Source organism: Hermetia illucens, chromosome 3 (genome assembly GCF_905115235.1).
Source record: "Hermetia illucens chromosome 3, iHerIll2.2.curated.20191125, whole genome shotgun sequence".
Classification (NCBI taxonomy): Eukaryota; Metazoa; Arthropoda; class Insecta; order Diptera; family Stratiomyidae; genus Hermetia; species Hermetia illucens.
In genome coordinates, this window is record NC_051851.1 from 29,750,351 (window position 1) to 29,763,732 (window position 13,382).

Here is a 13,382-nt window from a genome sequence, read left to right on the forward strand (position 1 = left end):
TTTGAGGTGTTTGTGGGTAGAGGATATGGATCAAATGGATCTAACTCTGAATGGTCTACAATCCTTCATCTTACCTACCTTGCTCTTGGGTTTCAAGTTTACAAAGTTTGACCCCAGTTGAGGAACAGATTCCCCCTGACTTCATCACTTTGCATGTTGTACGGCCATCCCCTTGTTTAAGGGCCTCCAGGGAGGACGCCTTCCTCGTCCCCCATGTCACCGGGTCAAAAACCCGTAGGCTCCACCAACCAGGGTGAGGGTGAGTCGTAATCTAGGGCAGAAGGGAGACCAGAAGGCACGTGAGGAAATCGGAAAAGGGACTCCAAATCAACAAAGCACGCCCCGTTCTGACGGAAATGTATCAACAAAACTAGCAGAGACGAAAAAATACATAAAAACGGTAGAAAATATACCTGGCCAGTATTTTGTGTATTAAGTACAAAGAGGAAATGAAAATTGAAAATGTGCTTAGGTGTCCCATTCCAATCAAAGGCTGAGCGAGAAATGTGCAAACACCACGGTGAACGACAGGAAAGTATCGCTTGATGTAAATAGAGGGAAGACTTTTTTGACATGTTCTTTTATGGGAAAAAAGTCAAGAAACTTCATTAAATCTTCTTCATCTAGATAGGATTCGCCATTTTTCTTGATCACAGGCTTGGTTTAATTAGATCGTTCACCAAAGCGCTGTATCTTCTAGACACCAAATAAGCTAACGGCTATGAAAAACAAACTTCAATCCAATTGAAGGGTTGCTAGCAATTTGCTGGGATGATTTAAAATTCTTCAAGGAATCTATCAACTGGTTGCGAGATGACATGAGATTGTCCGGTATAGACAGACTACAATTATACTAACAACAAGCTATTCTCAATCTATATTTCTTTTTCAAAGCACAAAGTACACGGAATACATTTTCCCCTCCAATGCTAATGCTGCTTTTTTTAACAAAACGTCAACGTTTGAATATTCAGCCTTAACACCAAGTTACTCGCTTAAGTCTTTTATTTTTTACTTAAATTTTATAGCATTATCATTGGCATTATTGTCTAAATTTGAAGCCGGAACGGTAAACATAAATTTGCTTAGGCGGAAGAATGCAAGCATAAGAATTCAAAGAATGTGTGGGCGAAGTACGTGTTATTGAAAGGCCATTTCAGGGCAAAATATAAATGCAAGGCAACTCCATAACTATATCTTTATTTGAATTGATTTTTTTGTTTATTTTATCTCTAAAACTAATTTTCAACTAACTCTAGTGTTGTACTAATAGGCATATGATACAACTGAAGAGGTAAGTGAAGTTCTAGCAACAGCAGTTGCTGGACTGGCGTATGCTACTGGAGCTGAATAAGAAATAGGAGCAATTGTTTTCGCAACGATGGGTGCAGCATAGGCAGAAGGAACGACGGTTTTTGCTACAACGGGGGCAACTGCTTTTGCAACAACGGCGGCTCCTAGTGGTTGACGTTGAACTACTGCGTTGAATCCATTGATTGGATCAGCGGTATAATCCACAATTCTTCGGAAACCATCAGCATCAATCAAGGAGTATTGACCACGAACAACGTCTCCATCACGAGCTTCAACTTGGCTCTTTGAGTCTCCGGTGAGGGAATCTTGGACATCGTAGGCATAATTGTACTGTGGATGTGGATCATATTCACCAATGGTTCTGGCTAAAAGTGGAGAAGCAGCAGCTACAACTGGAGTGGCGCCGTATACTCGAGCCACTGGCAGAAGACCGGCATTGGCAGCAGCAATGAAAGCGAAAATAATCAGAAACTGCAATTGATAAAAATTGAAATTCATCATAATGTTAAGACAATATCTAATAGTGATAAGAAATGATTATTGTTTAAGAGATATTCCAAAGCTTTCTTTATTTTTTTTATTAAAAAAGTAGAACTTATGAATGTCGATCGAATATATAATATTCCACCGAAAAAAGTAAACTTCTTTTTGACCCACCTTGAATGCCATCGCAACGTTTGCTTTGAATGTGAGATAATGTGAATGTTTGGTTTGAACTGAATTCACTGATGGTAAGTAGCGTCTTTTATACTAACTTAAGGTATTCAGTTGGTGATAAAATAAAACGCAATTGAAGAGGTGAACTGTTTTGGTTAAAACAGTATCTTCTTCAATTCCACATTGCTTACCATAATGAAGAGGTCATTTCCTGGTGTATACAGTATTGGTAAGTTGAGTGTAGAAATTAAACTAAATTCTTGAATTAATACATTAGGAGGTTGACCATTCATTGAAAATGACAACTAGAGCTTTTGCGTTGATTCTATTCGGGAAGTAATAGAAAATGTGATAATTTGCAAACTTACAAGGACTGCATTGAACGTGACAGTTTTCGGCAGATAGAATTGTTGATGCAGTTTTCCTGAGAAACGTAAATATTATTGCGAAAACATATTTCGAGAGAGCCGTATTTTCCACAACATACTTTCTATTAGATAATAAAGTTAAATATAATACCATAAAAATGAATACTAAAAATGTATTCATATACATTGTTTTAACCACTCATAAGCACCCGCTTCTGTTTACATCTGATTTGATATGAGGGAATAAAATTATTACTATTTAGTGTAATTTCGAACCACTTGACCAGTACTACATTTTGCTCTACATAATACATGAAATCTGTTACGGCAAACGAGGTTGTTTTGCATCCCACTGTATACCACTTGTAGTGGCCATTTGATCCTTTAGCCCTTTAGTTAGTTTTTAGTTTAGTTTAATGGGAGGAGTCGCAACTCAAAGCACTCAGACCTTTGCTAGGCCTATTGTACTATTCCCGTAAATCGCCTATTCGTCGTCCTATCACCGACGGTGTTGGTAGGCTTTCGAGAATCTAAGAAATTTCTTCGGAGACAGAGAATGCATACACTCTTCGTTGAAGAAAATCCTAGCAAGGTATCTTCATCCGAGGAAGCTGGATAGCTGCATACGAAGTGCAAGGCCGTCTCTTCTTCCCCCTCACATTGGCTGCATATGACCGAAATCACCACTCCGATTTCTTCCATGTGGTAGCTGTAGTAGTTTAAGGGGCAGTGCCTCGTTAAAAGCCCTACTAGGGTTTTTATGTCCCACGTCTTAAGGGACAACATAAATGCGGCTCTACCGCACGGGATTCCTTAACGAAAATTTTCAGCTGCCGGTAGAAGTTCAAATTTCTCCATTCGCCTTCGTGAATCCTTGCATTCTACCCTTCAAAGTAGATTTGACATTAAATGGACGAATGCCTAAAGCTGGTTCTGGCCCCACCACTGCGGATTCAGAGCCTTGGCGAGTCCGTCTGTCACCTTCCTTGCTACTAGTGGTATTTGAGTGGCTTTGCACCCACATCGGGAATGTTTCGTTCAGTTGGCCAAATTTCATTAGCACCTGATGAAAACTCCATACCAACTGGCTCGATGTATCTTTGCTGTTTAGTGCTAATCAGGTTGGCCAACTGGCGGAACAGATTCGAATGGTGCGACCCTTCCATTTTTGCTGCAACCATTCTTCTATTGCCAATAAAATGGCATATATCTCCGCTATGTTCCAACATAGTGTCATTTTGCAAAGAGATTGAGTCAGCTCCGTATTGGGATTTTCCAAAAACACCTCTGCGGACGATCCGTTTTCCATGACTGGCCCGTTTGTGAAGATTATTAAAACTGTAATCCCAAAACTCTCGTGAGCATTTATTGACTCTTTTGGCGATTACGACCGAGTATGCCTTTTTGAAGACGAATCTAGAAACCGTATAATCGACGGGCATCAGAGCCATTTGATGTTTGCCAAGAAATTTCCAGATGAACGCATGACCATATGATTGACAGCCTTTCCACATGCCAATAGTATCAAGCCTTTGCTTGCTATGTGTTATTAGCTGCTTTCCGTTTTACCTCCAAATGGATTGGGGGTAAATTTAGAATAGCTTCGAGTGTCATGACCGGTGCAATAATTATTGCTCGAGTAATACTTGGGTAACCGAGCCTCTGAATTTGGGTCAGCCGCTTCCTGCTGTTAGTCAGTTCAGTCAGTTCAGTCTCGGCCACCAGACGATGCATGCATACATCAATTTAGAGTCCCCAGGGTTAACCTATCGTAGTCTTACATCACCAGAACAATCTGCATGATTTTTGTTTCTGGATATTTTGCTTCCACGTTAACTTCTTAAGTCATAAGTTAACTAACTGAAGTCGAGATGCCTTAGTCCTTAGTCAAATTTGAGCTAAAAGTCTAGAAACCTATTTGATCTTTTGGGTTATTGAAGAAGAAAAAAAACTAAAAGTTTTATAATGAACCAACACACATCACACTACAAAAAAAAAGTTCTGAAAGACTCAAATGTAACGAAAACAGCTAATTTAACCTAAAGTTTCACATGCCGCTCTTAAAGTTCTAAGAGGGGGAGCGAGGGACTTATCTGAAGTGGTTCTTGCCACGCAGCCTCATCGGAAGTTATCTGGGACCGGGAGGGTTCTCTAATAGCAACTTTTGTTCTCATTGTTCTCTCGTGGGAATTTCGTCGTGGTGGTAGGTACTCCCATATCGGGGACGAAACTCCTTGCGAGCCTAAGACTAAAACCATCGAAATCTAAACCAAAAGAACATGACAGCTGCGTCGAAAAAGCTTACGAGAAGGTCCTGAAAAAATTATCACCTCAGACACGGATAGTATGTCTTATGCAGCTATATTAAGAGAAGTAAAAGCCAATCTTAGTTTAAAAAACCTGAAAGGATATGACAGGATCCCAAAAAAAATCAAAGAGGATACCTCCTCTTGGAGCTAAAGAGGACCAAGGAGTTTAAAAGAAGGCCCCAATAGCAGCCACACTGTCTGAAATGCCAAGTGTCGTAGATTTAAAAAGATAATTGCCATAAAAAAACGAATTATATAGAAACTTTAGCAGAAATTTGTTATTAATAGATTCAGAGCGACGCGGAGCAGCCCTATGGACGTGTGACAACCAGGTCGTACGAGAATTTATAAGGCAGCTAGAACCCGCGTCATAACACCGGTACGTACCTATTATTTCTATTCGCACCCTACTTTTCTATTGGCTGTATCTGAAGAAATGCTGATTTGCGATTCAAAAATACGAAGATTCAGTGTCGCCGCAAACAGAAACCACGCTCAGTAGATATACAGATTGATCCACCCTTCGATGCACTGCCCATTAAGGCAGATAGGGAGAGTGCGATGACCCGTCAGACAGAGAACCTTGATTTTGTTGGTGTTCTTCTTTAGTCCAACACCACTTGCCTCTCTTTGTAAAACCAGATCCATTTGGTCAAGGTGATGTCATCATCCATTGAATTCCTCCACGCCTTCGGAATAAGGCAGCAGGAAGAACGTCACCGATAACAAGGAGAAGTAATATCATGGGACAGGATGCAACCCTGGCGGACTTCCCTTTCGTCCTCGATATCCTCTGAGATTTTGCCTCGGTGCAGCACGATACTTTTCGCGCCATCATATGTTTCCCTGATCATAGCTATTAGTTTCTCTGGAATGCCCTTCCTACGTGGAGCACTCCAGCTCTGCTTTCTCGAAATCGATGAAGAGCAGGTAAAGTGAAGATTTAAATTAAGCGCACTGTTACAAAATGAGGGATAGGGTGTTGATGTGGTCAATGCAGGAGGATCTGGAGTGGAAACCAGCCTAGTCTCTATCGATCGAGCTTTTGAGATTTTCTTTGATGTGTTCAAGAATTTTTGAGCTATTATCTTTGCGACGGTAGGGAGCGAGCAGATACTATTCCAACGGTCTCACTCAAAGCGGGTCTCTTATTTTGGAATCTTAACGATCATCCTTTTCTTCTGCAGTAAAACCATCAAGCCCAGCTACTTTAATCCGTTTGAATGCATTAATGGCTGAAATGTTTTCTCCTCTGCTTAGAGGAAGAGTCCATATCCACATGTTACGGTGACTAGTAATTTCATCCACAAGAGAAGGAACCTTATTGGATGTAATACGGTTAAGAACCATAGTTAAGTGTCCTTTCCATCTCTTCAGTTGTTTATCTTCGCGGATGAGAAGTCGACCGTTGACGTCCTTTACAGGATCATTGAAATATTTGCGACCACGTGCAAGCTTTTTCATAATGCACCATACGCTTCTAAAATCATTGTGATCTGCGGCATCCTTCGTTTCCCTGACCGGCGCAATAGCAAATTCTCTCTTGTCTCGGAACACTACGGTGAACTTTTTGGGATTTCATTCGGTATGGGAGTTCGAGCACGTCACGCCCGCCATCACTCGAAGCAGTCAGTAGAGCGTTTAACTCTTTCGTTCATCGATCCGTATTTAACCAGATCTTAGGACGCCCCTTCGGGGCATGGCTAACGGTCTGTATGGTACTCAGGAATACAGCAGTTTTGACGGTGGCCCAATGCTCATTGATATTCTCAGATGCATTACTTAGTAGATCTGCCGTTCGATTAGCAAGACCGCTCTCCCACTGTCGAACGACAGCTGGGTCGTACAAGTGGTCGAAGTTCAACTTAGGGGGTCACAGCTCCCCAACCCACGCGAATGGGGCGGACGTAACACGCAAGCGACCATCAGATAGCAATAGAGACCGATATCAGCGCCTCTCTTATTATGCACACCCAGAGGACAACTATCTACTGTTGATCACGAAGTGCCCGAACTGATTGATTGTACGGCGTCGAAACCCAACTGACCTTATGGCAAACTCAGCGCTCGAACAATGTGCCAGCAATGACGAGGCGGTGGAAGTTGCAGATATCTACGAACCCCCACCATTACCGTTACGGTCGCCAACATCGTGACACCGGATTCGCGACTCCTAGCAGTCAGCTTTCAAGAGTACAGAAGCATATTGCCACTAGTATGGCAAGAAGAAGAGGGGTACTCTCCAGAGGAGATAGGCTCGGCTCACTATCACGTCTAGAATCCATTCTGGTAATCAAGTGAGAGTGAATCCGCAAAACCAGCCCTAGTAAAGCCACCCGTAATACCAATTGGATACTGTGCATTGCGGCACCTTCAAAGAACGCAGGCACGTGCAGAGGCCTGCTACGAACTCTGCCGAGAGAAGAACTAACAGGTATGTGAACTCCAAAAGTACAGTGGAACAACCGCACCAGGCGCGGAAGTGTTACCAACAAATCAGCAGATTGATGCCTTCCTGTTGACCCAAAGAGGGAAATCTGATTTCGTACTTTGAGCGATAAAAACTCGGGTTGGAGGTCTCGCCAACTGCAGACGACGCACAAAAAGTGACACTACCAAGCATGGAAGAAACAGTTCGCTGAATTCATCTGCTTACAAAACCATAAGTCGCCAGGAGCCAATGTAATTACAGCGGAATCGATTAATTATGGTGGCGGCAAATTACATTTTTTAAGGTGTGTGACAGAGAATCAATGCCTGACGAGTGCAACGAGGCATTATCTGTCTCATACATAAAAAGGGACATACCACGCAGTGCAGCATTTACAGAGGTATCACGTTGCTGAGTACCATCTATAAGATATTATCCACCATCTTGCTAGGTCGGATAGCCCCATACGCCCAGAACATCATTGGCCCATGCCAAAGAGGCACCACTCCAGGCAAATCAGCAATAGATCAGATTTTCATTGTGCGGCAAGCGATGGAAAATTTGTTGGAATATGGACATAAGTTGCACCATCTATTCATCGACTTTCAAGTCGCCTATGATAGCATAGCCAGGGCAAAACTGACTAGACTGACCTTGACCAATGTGCGAGGCCAGTTAAAAGCAGCAGGAGCAGCACCGCCTAAGACAAGGGGATGCCCTATCATGCGTCTTCTTTAACCTCGCCTTGAAAGTTATCCGTGATGCTGAGGTAAATACGAGGGGTGCGATCCTCTTTAAGTCCACCCAACTACTGGCCTATGCTGACGATATCGACATCATGGGAAGAAAAACTCGAGACGTATAAGCTGCCTTCATCCAAATCGAGCAGGCAGCACGAGGCTATTAGGATATTAGGCTGCACTGCACATCAATAAAGATAAAACAAAATATATGATGGCAACGTCATCCAAAACCAACCAACCAACAACATCAAACCGCACTGGTCAAACGGGAAGAATAAAGATAGGAGATTACAACTTCGAGACCGTTGATAATTTATCCTATCTAGGGTCGAAAATCACAACCGATAAAAGCTACAACGATGAAATCCGCGCACGGTTGTTGGCAGCCAACAGAGCCTATTTTAGCTTACAAAAACTGTTCCGCTGGAAACGTCTCACCATAGGGTCAAAGTTCTTAGTGTACAAGACCATGGTCTTGTCAATCCTTATGTATTCCTCGGAGACTTGGGTTCTTAGCAAGAAACTTGCGAACTCCTGGCCGAATTCGAGAACAAAATCCTGCGAAGAATGTTTGGCCCCCCTACATGAGGATACCGACGAAATCTATGAGCGATATCATGACCGTCAGATTGTGGATGAAATCCGGCTCAACAGGTTGCGGTCGGTGGCGATCCAATTCGTATGGATGAGGATGGTCTAGCCCGGAAAGTTTATAAGGGCAATATCTATGGTAAAAAAAGTAGACGAGGCAGACCCTGTCTGAGATGGAGCGATGGCTTAGTTCAGGGCGCCAGACAGCTTTTAGGGATATCGAATTGGTGGACCTCGGCGCAAAACCGGGATGTCTGGAGTTCCTTATTAAGGCAGGCCTAGATCCGATACCGGTTGTTCCGCCGTTGATGATGATGATGATGCAGAATGGAAACTCGCCAATCTCCAATAGCCGAGAATCGAAGTAAATCGTCAGGCAATATAATTTGAAAGCTAAAAAGAGAATGAAAGTAGTGCACAGTATTCGTTTCCAGTTAAATCATTGCCCAGATGCAATTTAGATTAACTTTTGGGGCAATTGTCCCACCTCAAGGCATGGGCTTTACCTTGCGAACAGAATTATTCTTATTTATCTCTATGACTCTAGACATTCTTCCATTTTATCTTAATTTTCCTATTGTCACTATGGCATGACCAAAGGTCTGGACTGCCAGTACATCTGTGTCATCAGTGAAAGTTGCAGTGATGTTCATGTCCGTTCAGAGGTCAATAGGATAAGTAAGTAGAAAAGAAGCCGCCGAGCGCTTTTTCTTTAATTGTTCAAATATAAGTGCAGCAGTGGATCAACGTGTCGCACAGGACGCCACAATTCAAACCTCACTGATAGCAGTGGGATTTCTATCATGTCTTGACGCCGGATACTGGTCGACTTAACTGTGAAAGGGTTTCTGAATCTACATTGTCTCCTACAGGGTATTGTAATCCTGTAGTGTACCGTTACGGTATTTAGTGGGGTGCTGTAACACACAAGGTCCAGATCGAATTGAATTGCCGCACTAAGGATTATTATTAGTGGATCAACGCATTACTAGTTGGCAAGCCTTGCTAGCTACATCAGGATTGGCTGGATGAGAGATTTCATCAATATTCCATAGTTTGGTAGCTTGTCACAAGCAAATTTTCTAATGATATTCACCAGATTAGCCCTTACACTTTTAAGACCGTTTGTTTGGAATTTCCATAGAAAGATTTGTCTCTATGTATAGTATTCAGACTTTATTATTCAACATCCATAATTTTCACCCATTATCATCCACACTCATACATTCAGTTTTGACTAGTATATTCTTATTAGTATCGACCTTAGATATTAGACTTATGAACAATCAAACGTTGAATACTCCCTTCCTGGATGGATCCTTCACTTCGTGTTAACAGAGTGATTTTGGACGGCCGAACGACAGAATCAGGGATCACTACAATCTGAACTTTATTCGTTCTCACTGGTTTAGAAAGAGCCGAAATTGGTATTAAGTTTTCATGAGCGACATGTTTACTCTTTTCCACTGGTGATTCCTTTTTATCTATAACTACACTGCCGGGTTCCGGGAGTATTTGACGCTGAACAACTGCATTGAATCCATTGATTGAGTCTGCAGTATAATCGACCACCCTCTTAAATCCATCAGGATCTGCGACAGAATATTGTCCATGAACCACGTCACCATCTCGACTTTCCTTGTGGTTTTTGTTATCACCAGTTGTGAAATCTTTAACATCATATTGGAAGTTATATTTTGGGTTTGAATCATAATCGTCTTCCTCTTGCGATTCCTTCGGAGAAACAGTTGTATTGGGTTCCTTTGAAGTTTTTACCTCCGGGATGACTCCTCCGTTTACAATCGAAATGAGTCCGAACAAGATTATAAACTGAAAAAAAGTTTTTTTTAAATAAATAGCTTTCAACTCCTGACAACCTGCTCTTTCAACATACCTTGTAGTTCATCGTAATCAGTGTGACTTGGTTACGCTCCAGATTTGAATTGACCCTATTTGCATCTTGTTTGTCTTTTATACATGTTGGCGCCGCCGGCATACTCTGATTGCAACTGCACATTTCAGGTGAGATGCATTGCAAAGTGCAGAGAATGTGGTGCAATTGATAGTAACATGATATCTGAAACTCTCGCTTTCAATGTACACATATGAATGGAAATGTGGTTAGTGGTAAGTCTGTTTTCATTAATAGGGGTATCTTCAAACATGGGGATCAAATTTAGCCTTTCATTCAGTGACATAGTAATTATGATACTTTGTGTATTCTATCGAATGCTTTGAGTTTTGACCAAGCTACTAAAAATCCCATTCACAGCACTCGCGAAGCTGTGATCACTAATGTCTGCATTCAATTGTTGTTGGAATAAAAAATTACCCTAGAATAGTCTCCCTAGTAGCAATCTAATTATATAAGTCGATCACTACATCACGAAGTGAGATAATATACTTTCGCATGATTTGTCTCGTCTTTAATATCAACTTACATATGCTCTCTGGTATCTAGCCTAAGAAGATTCTTTGTAGAGGCAAAGTTAACAAAAGTGCTTGCCTAGATGTTTCCATGGCGAGTTTTCGACGATCGACTTCACACGAAAAGGTGACCAACTTCCTTATATTGCATTCTCCCAATCCATATCCGCTCCCACCATTTTCTTATCTACTGCTTCTGATTAGAGTACCCCTTCAACTTTGGACGGCAAAGCGCAGAGAAATAGAACGTCCCGGCAATGGAACCAATGGGAGGAACTCATGGTTGGGTGGCTACGTAGAAGGGATATACTCATAGTAAATGCACAACAAACTAATATAAAAGTACATAAATTGATTGTATTTGAAATGTGGCTTAAGAGCACCTGAAGAGATATACCATTCTCAATATAGAATGAATACGAAGTTGAACGCGAAAGTATTTGATATCATTCGACTCTTGCTCTTAGTAAGATACACATTGGTTCCATATAGAAAACGATATGTCACGTTGTCATGGAAGGAGATTTCCTAATATAGATTTGAATCTGATGTAATCAAATTCGCGTTCGTTAAGATTAAGACCTAATTGTTACCATTATGATGGGAAGTAATTTGGAGATTCTTAGGAAGTTAAAATGCGAGTTTCACTGATATTATAAAAACTTTCTGGGAAATTCCTAAAGAATCTGAAACTGGCACACAGCAGTCTAAATCAACATCCTTTTCTGAAAAACTCAAGTCGTAAAAAGTCAGTGTAGATTGAAAATCTACAGTTGAATAGTTCAGGTTCCTAGTGCAAACTGGTACTTCCACAACTTCAACAAAAACGTTTCCAAACCGTTGGAAATAGGAGTGCCATTTTTTTATAGGGTAGCATTTACCCCCAGAGTGTTGGACTCCCGGAACAGTAGGCTGTCGGATTGCTAACTAAATACCTCCCCGTCATCAGAGAACTAGCTTGGAACCGTTTGACATATTACTTCGGGATAGCCATCCTGCTCTCCCGGCTTTGGGAGCCTTCAAGTCAGGGAATCCCTTTCACCAGCGGGAGGGAAGAAGGAAGTTGTTAGTTCAGAGAACCCTTTGTTATCCGGTCCCTCCTCAGATCGAGTTCAATCTTCTTCAGATCACTTCAGATCATCTTTCTGATAATGTTGTCTAGAGAGAGCTCCCCTGTGTCTGCATAAAGCTGCTGACGGAAGCCATCCCACCTTACGCAAGAGAAAAAGGTGCGCTTAGCGTCGTCCCCCACTCCATTGCAGAACACACAATCAAGAGATCGCCCCTTCCCAATCCTGTGCAGGAAAAACTGAAAACCTCCATGCGCGCTTAGAAGTTGGGTAAGGAAGTAATCAATCTCACCGTGTGTTCCACTCAGCCACAGGTTTAAATTGTCGATGGGCCTTGCAGTCCATCTGCCCTTGGTTCATTTTGCCAAAGGAGTTGCCACTCGGTAACGATGCGTAGACGTTCTTGATGGGCAACAACCTCTCTTAAGTTTTCACCCTTACGACGGTAGAGAGCTTTGCGCTCATTTGCGCGATTACCATCACGGCCGGTTCGGAGACGGTGTGATAAGCTGACGCCACTCGCAAAGCTCGCCGCCCCTGCACTTGAGCAAAGCGCATACGATGCACCTCCTTGTCAAGGGTATCAGCCCATACCTCCGCGCCATAGAGCAAAACCGACTGCGTTGCTCCCATAAGAAGACATCTCCTAGTACATATAGGACCCTCAACATTCACCATTAGCCGACTCAAGACTGAGACTCGAGCTCCAGCTCTATCCGCTGCTGTTTTGATTTGCTCGAAAAAGCTCATCTTGGAGCCGCGCATTATACCAAGAACCACTAGTTTTCTGGTCAAGATGATCAGTCTTCCAGATAATCCCTCAAAATCCGCAAGAGATAGCTTGGCGCGTGGAATGAGTTTTCTAATTTGCCTGGCATATTTGTCCATCTTACGGAATTGAAAGGATTTCTGACATCAAGCGTTATTGAGAGCACTATCTGTCGAGATCGGTGGCTGTATGCCTCGGCTCGATGAACCGCATCTACGACCTCCATAATAGCATCCACTGAGAATCTCCCTGTTCTGAACTTGAACTGCCTTGGGGATAAGTCCCGGGCAGCGCGGATTGCTTCAGCAAGTCAATTCCCGATGAGCTTGTCGAGCATTTTCCCGGCCGCGTCAAGCATTCACAGCGGTCGGTATGCGGACGGGATTTCCAGGTCTCCTTTACCCTTGCGGATCAGCGCGAGTCTCGCCACTTTCCAGTGACAAGGAAAAATACACTCCTTCAAGCAAGCGTTGAACGTCTCAAGCAGCATTTCTGGCCCTTGGTGAAACACCAGTTTGTAAACTACCGCCAGGATACCATCAGGACCTGGCGCCTTCTTGTTTTTCATAGTGAGAACTGCTTCTTCGAGCTCTCCCATTGTGAAAAGGGGGCAATCCTGGACGCTTTCCGCGCTATTGACATCAACCCGTACAGGATGTCTGGGGAACAATGCCCGTACAGTGCGGTCCATCTGGTCGGTATT

At 42.7% G+C, this 13,382-nt stretch overlaps 2 protein-coding genes across 4 annotated transcripts; both read right to left on the reverse strand.

Moving 5' to 3' along the window:
* Nucleotides 1–1,231: 1,231 nt before the first annotated feature.
* Nucleotides 1,232–2,055, reverse strand: LOC119652765 (larval cuticle protein A2B-like). The gene is made up of 2 exons (XM_038057073.1): nucleotides 1,972–2,055; nucleotides 1,232–1,785 (listed from the first exon to the last, which is right to left on the reverse strand). The coding sequence occupies exons 1-2, from the start codon at nucleotides 1,981–1,983 to the stop codon at nucleotides 1,267–1,269; spliced, it is 531 nt and encodes a 176-aa protein (XP_037913001.1). The 5' UTR covers nucleotides 1,984–2,055; the 3' UTR covers nucleotides 1,232–1,266.
* Nucleotides 2,056–9,594: 7,539 nt separating this feature from the next.
* Nucleotides 9,595–10,945, reverse strand: LOC119652756 (cuticle protein 19.8-like). Of its 3 annotated transcripts, none has more exons than XM_038057060.1 (3): nucleotides 10,855–10,945; nucleotides 10,308–10,712; nucleotides 9,595–10,243 (listed from the first exon to the last, which is right to left on the reverse strand). In XM_038057060.1, exons 2-3 carry the CDS (start codon nucleotides 10,428–10,430, stop codon nucleotides 9,677–9,679), a joined length of 690 nt encoding a protein of 229 aa, XP_037912988.1. In that variant the 5' UTR covers nucleotides 10,431–10,712; nucleotides 10,855–10,945; the 3' UTR covers nucleotides 9,595–9,676. The 3 variants fall into 3 exon arrangements, with proteins under 3 accessions (XP_037912988.1, XP_037912990.1, XP_037912989.1); XM_038057062.1 differs by having other exon boundaries at nucleotides 10,308–10,490; nucleotides 10,855–10,927; XM_038057061.1 differs by having other exon boundaries at nucleotides 10,308–10,502; nucleotides 10,855–10,922.
* Nucleotides 10,946–13,382: the final 2,437 nt, after the last annotated feature.

Coding starts and splice junctions, on each gene's coding strand:
- LOC119652756 (XM_038057060.1), bottom strand. CDS start 10,430: ATGTGCAGTTGCAATCAGAGTATGCCGGCGGCGCCAACATGTATAAAA. Junction 10,244..10,307: donor TGATTACGATGAACTACAAG/GTATGTTGAAAG, acceptor ACTTTTTTTCAG/TTTATAATCTTGTTCGGACT.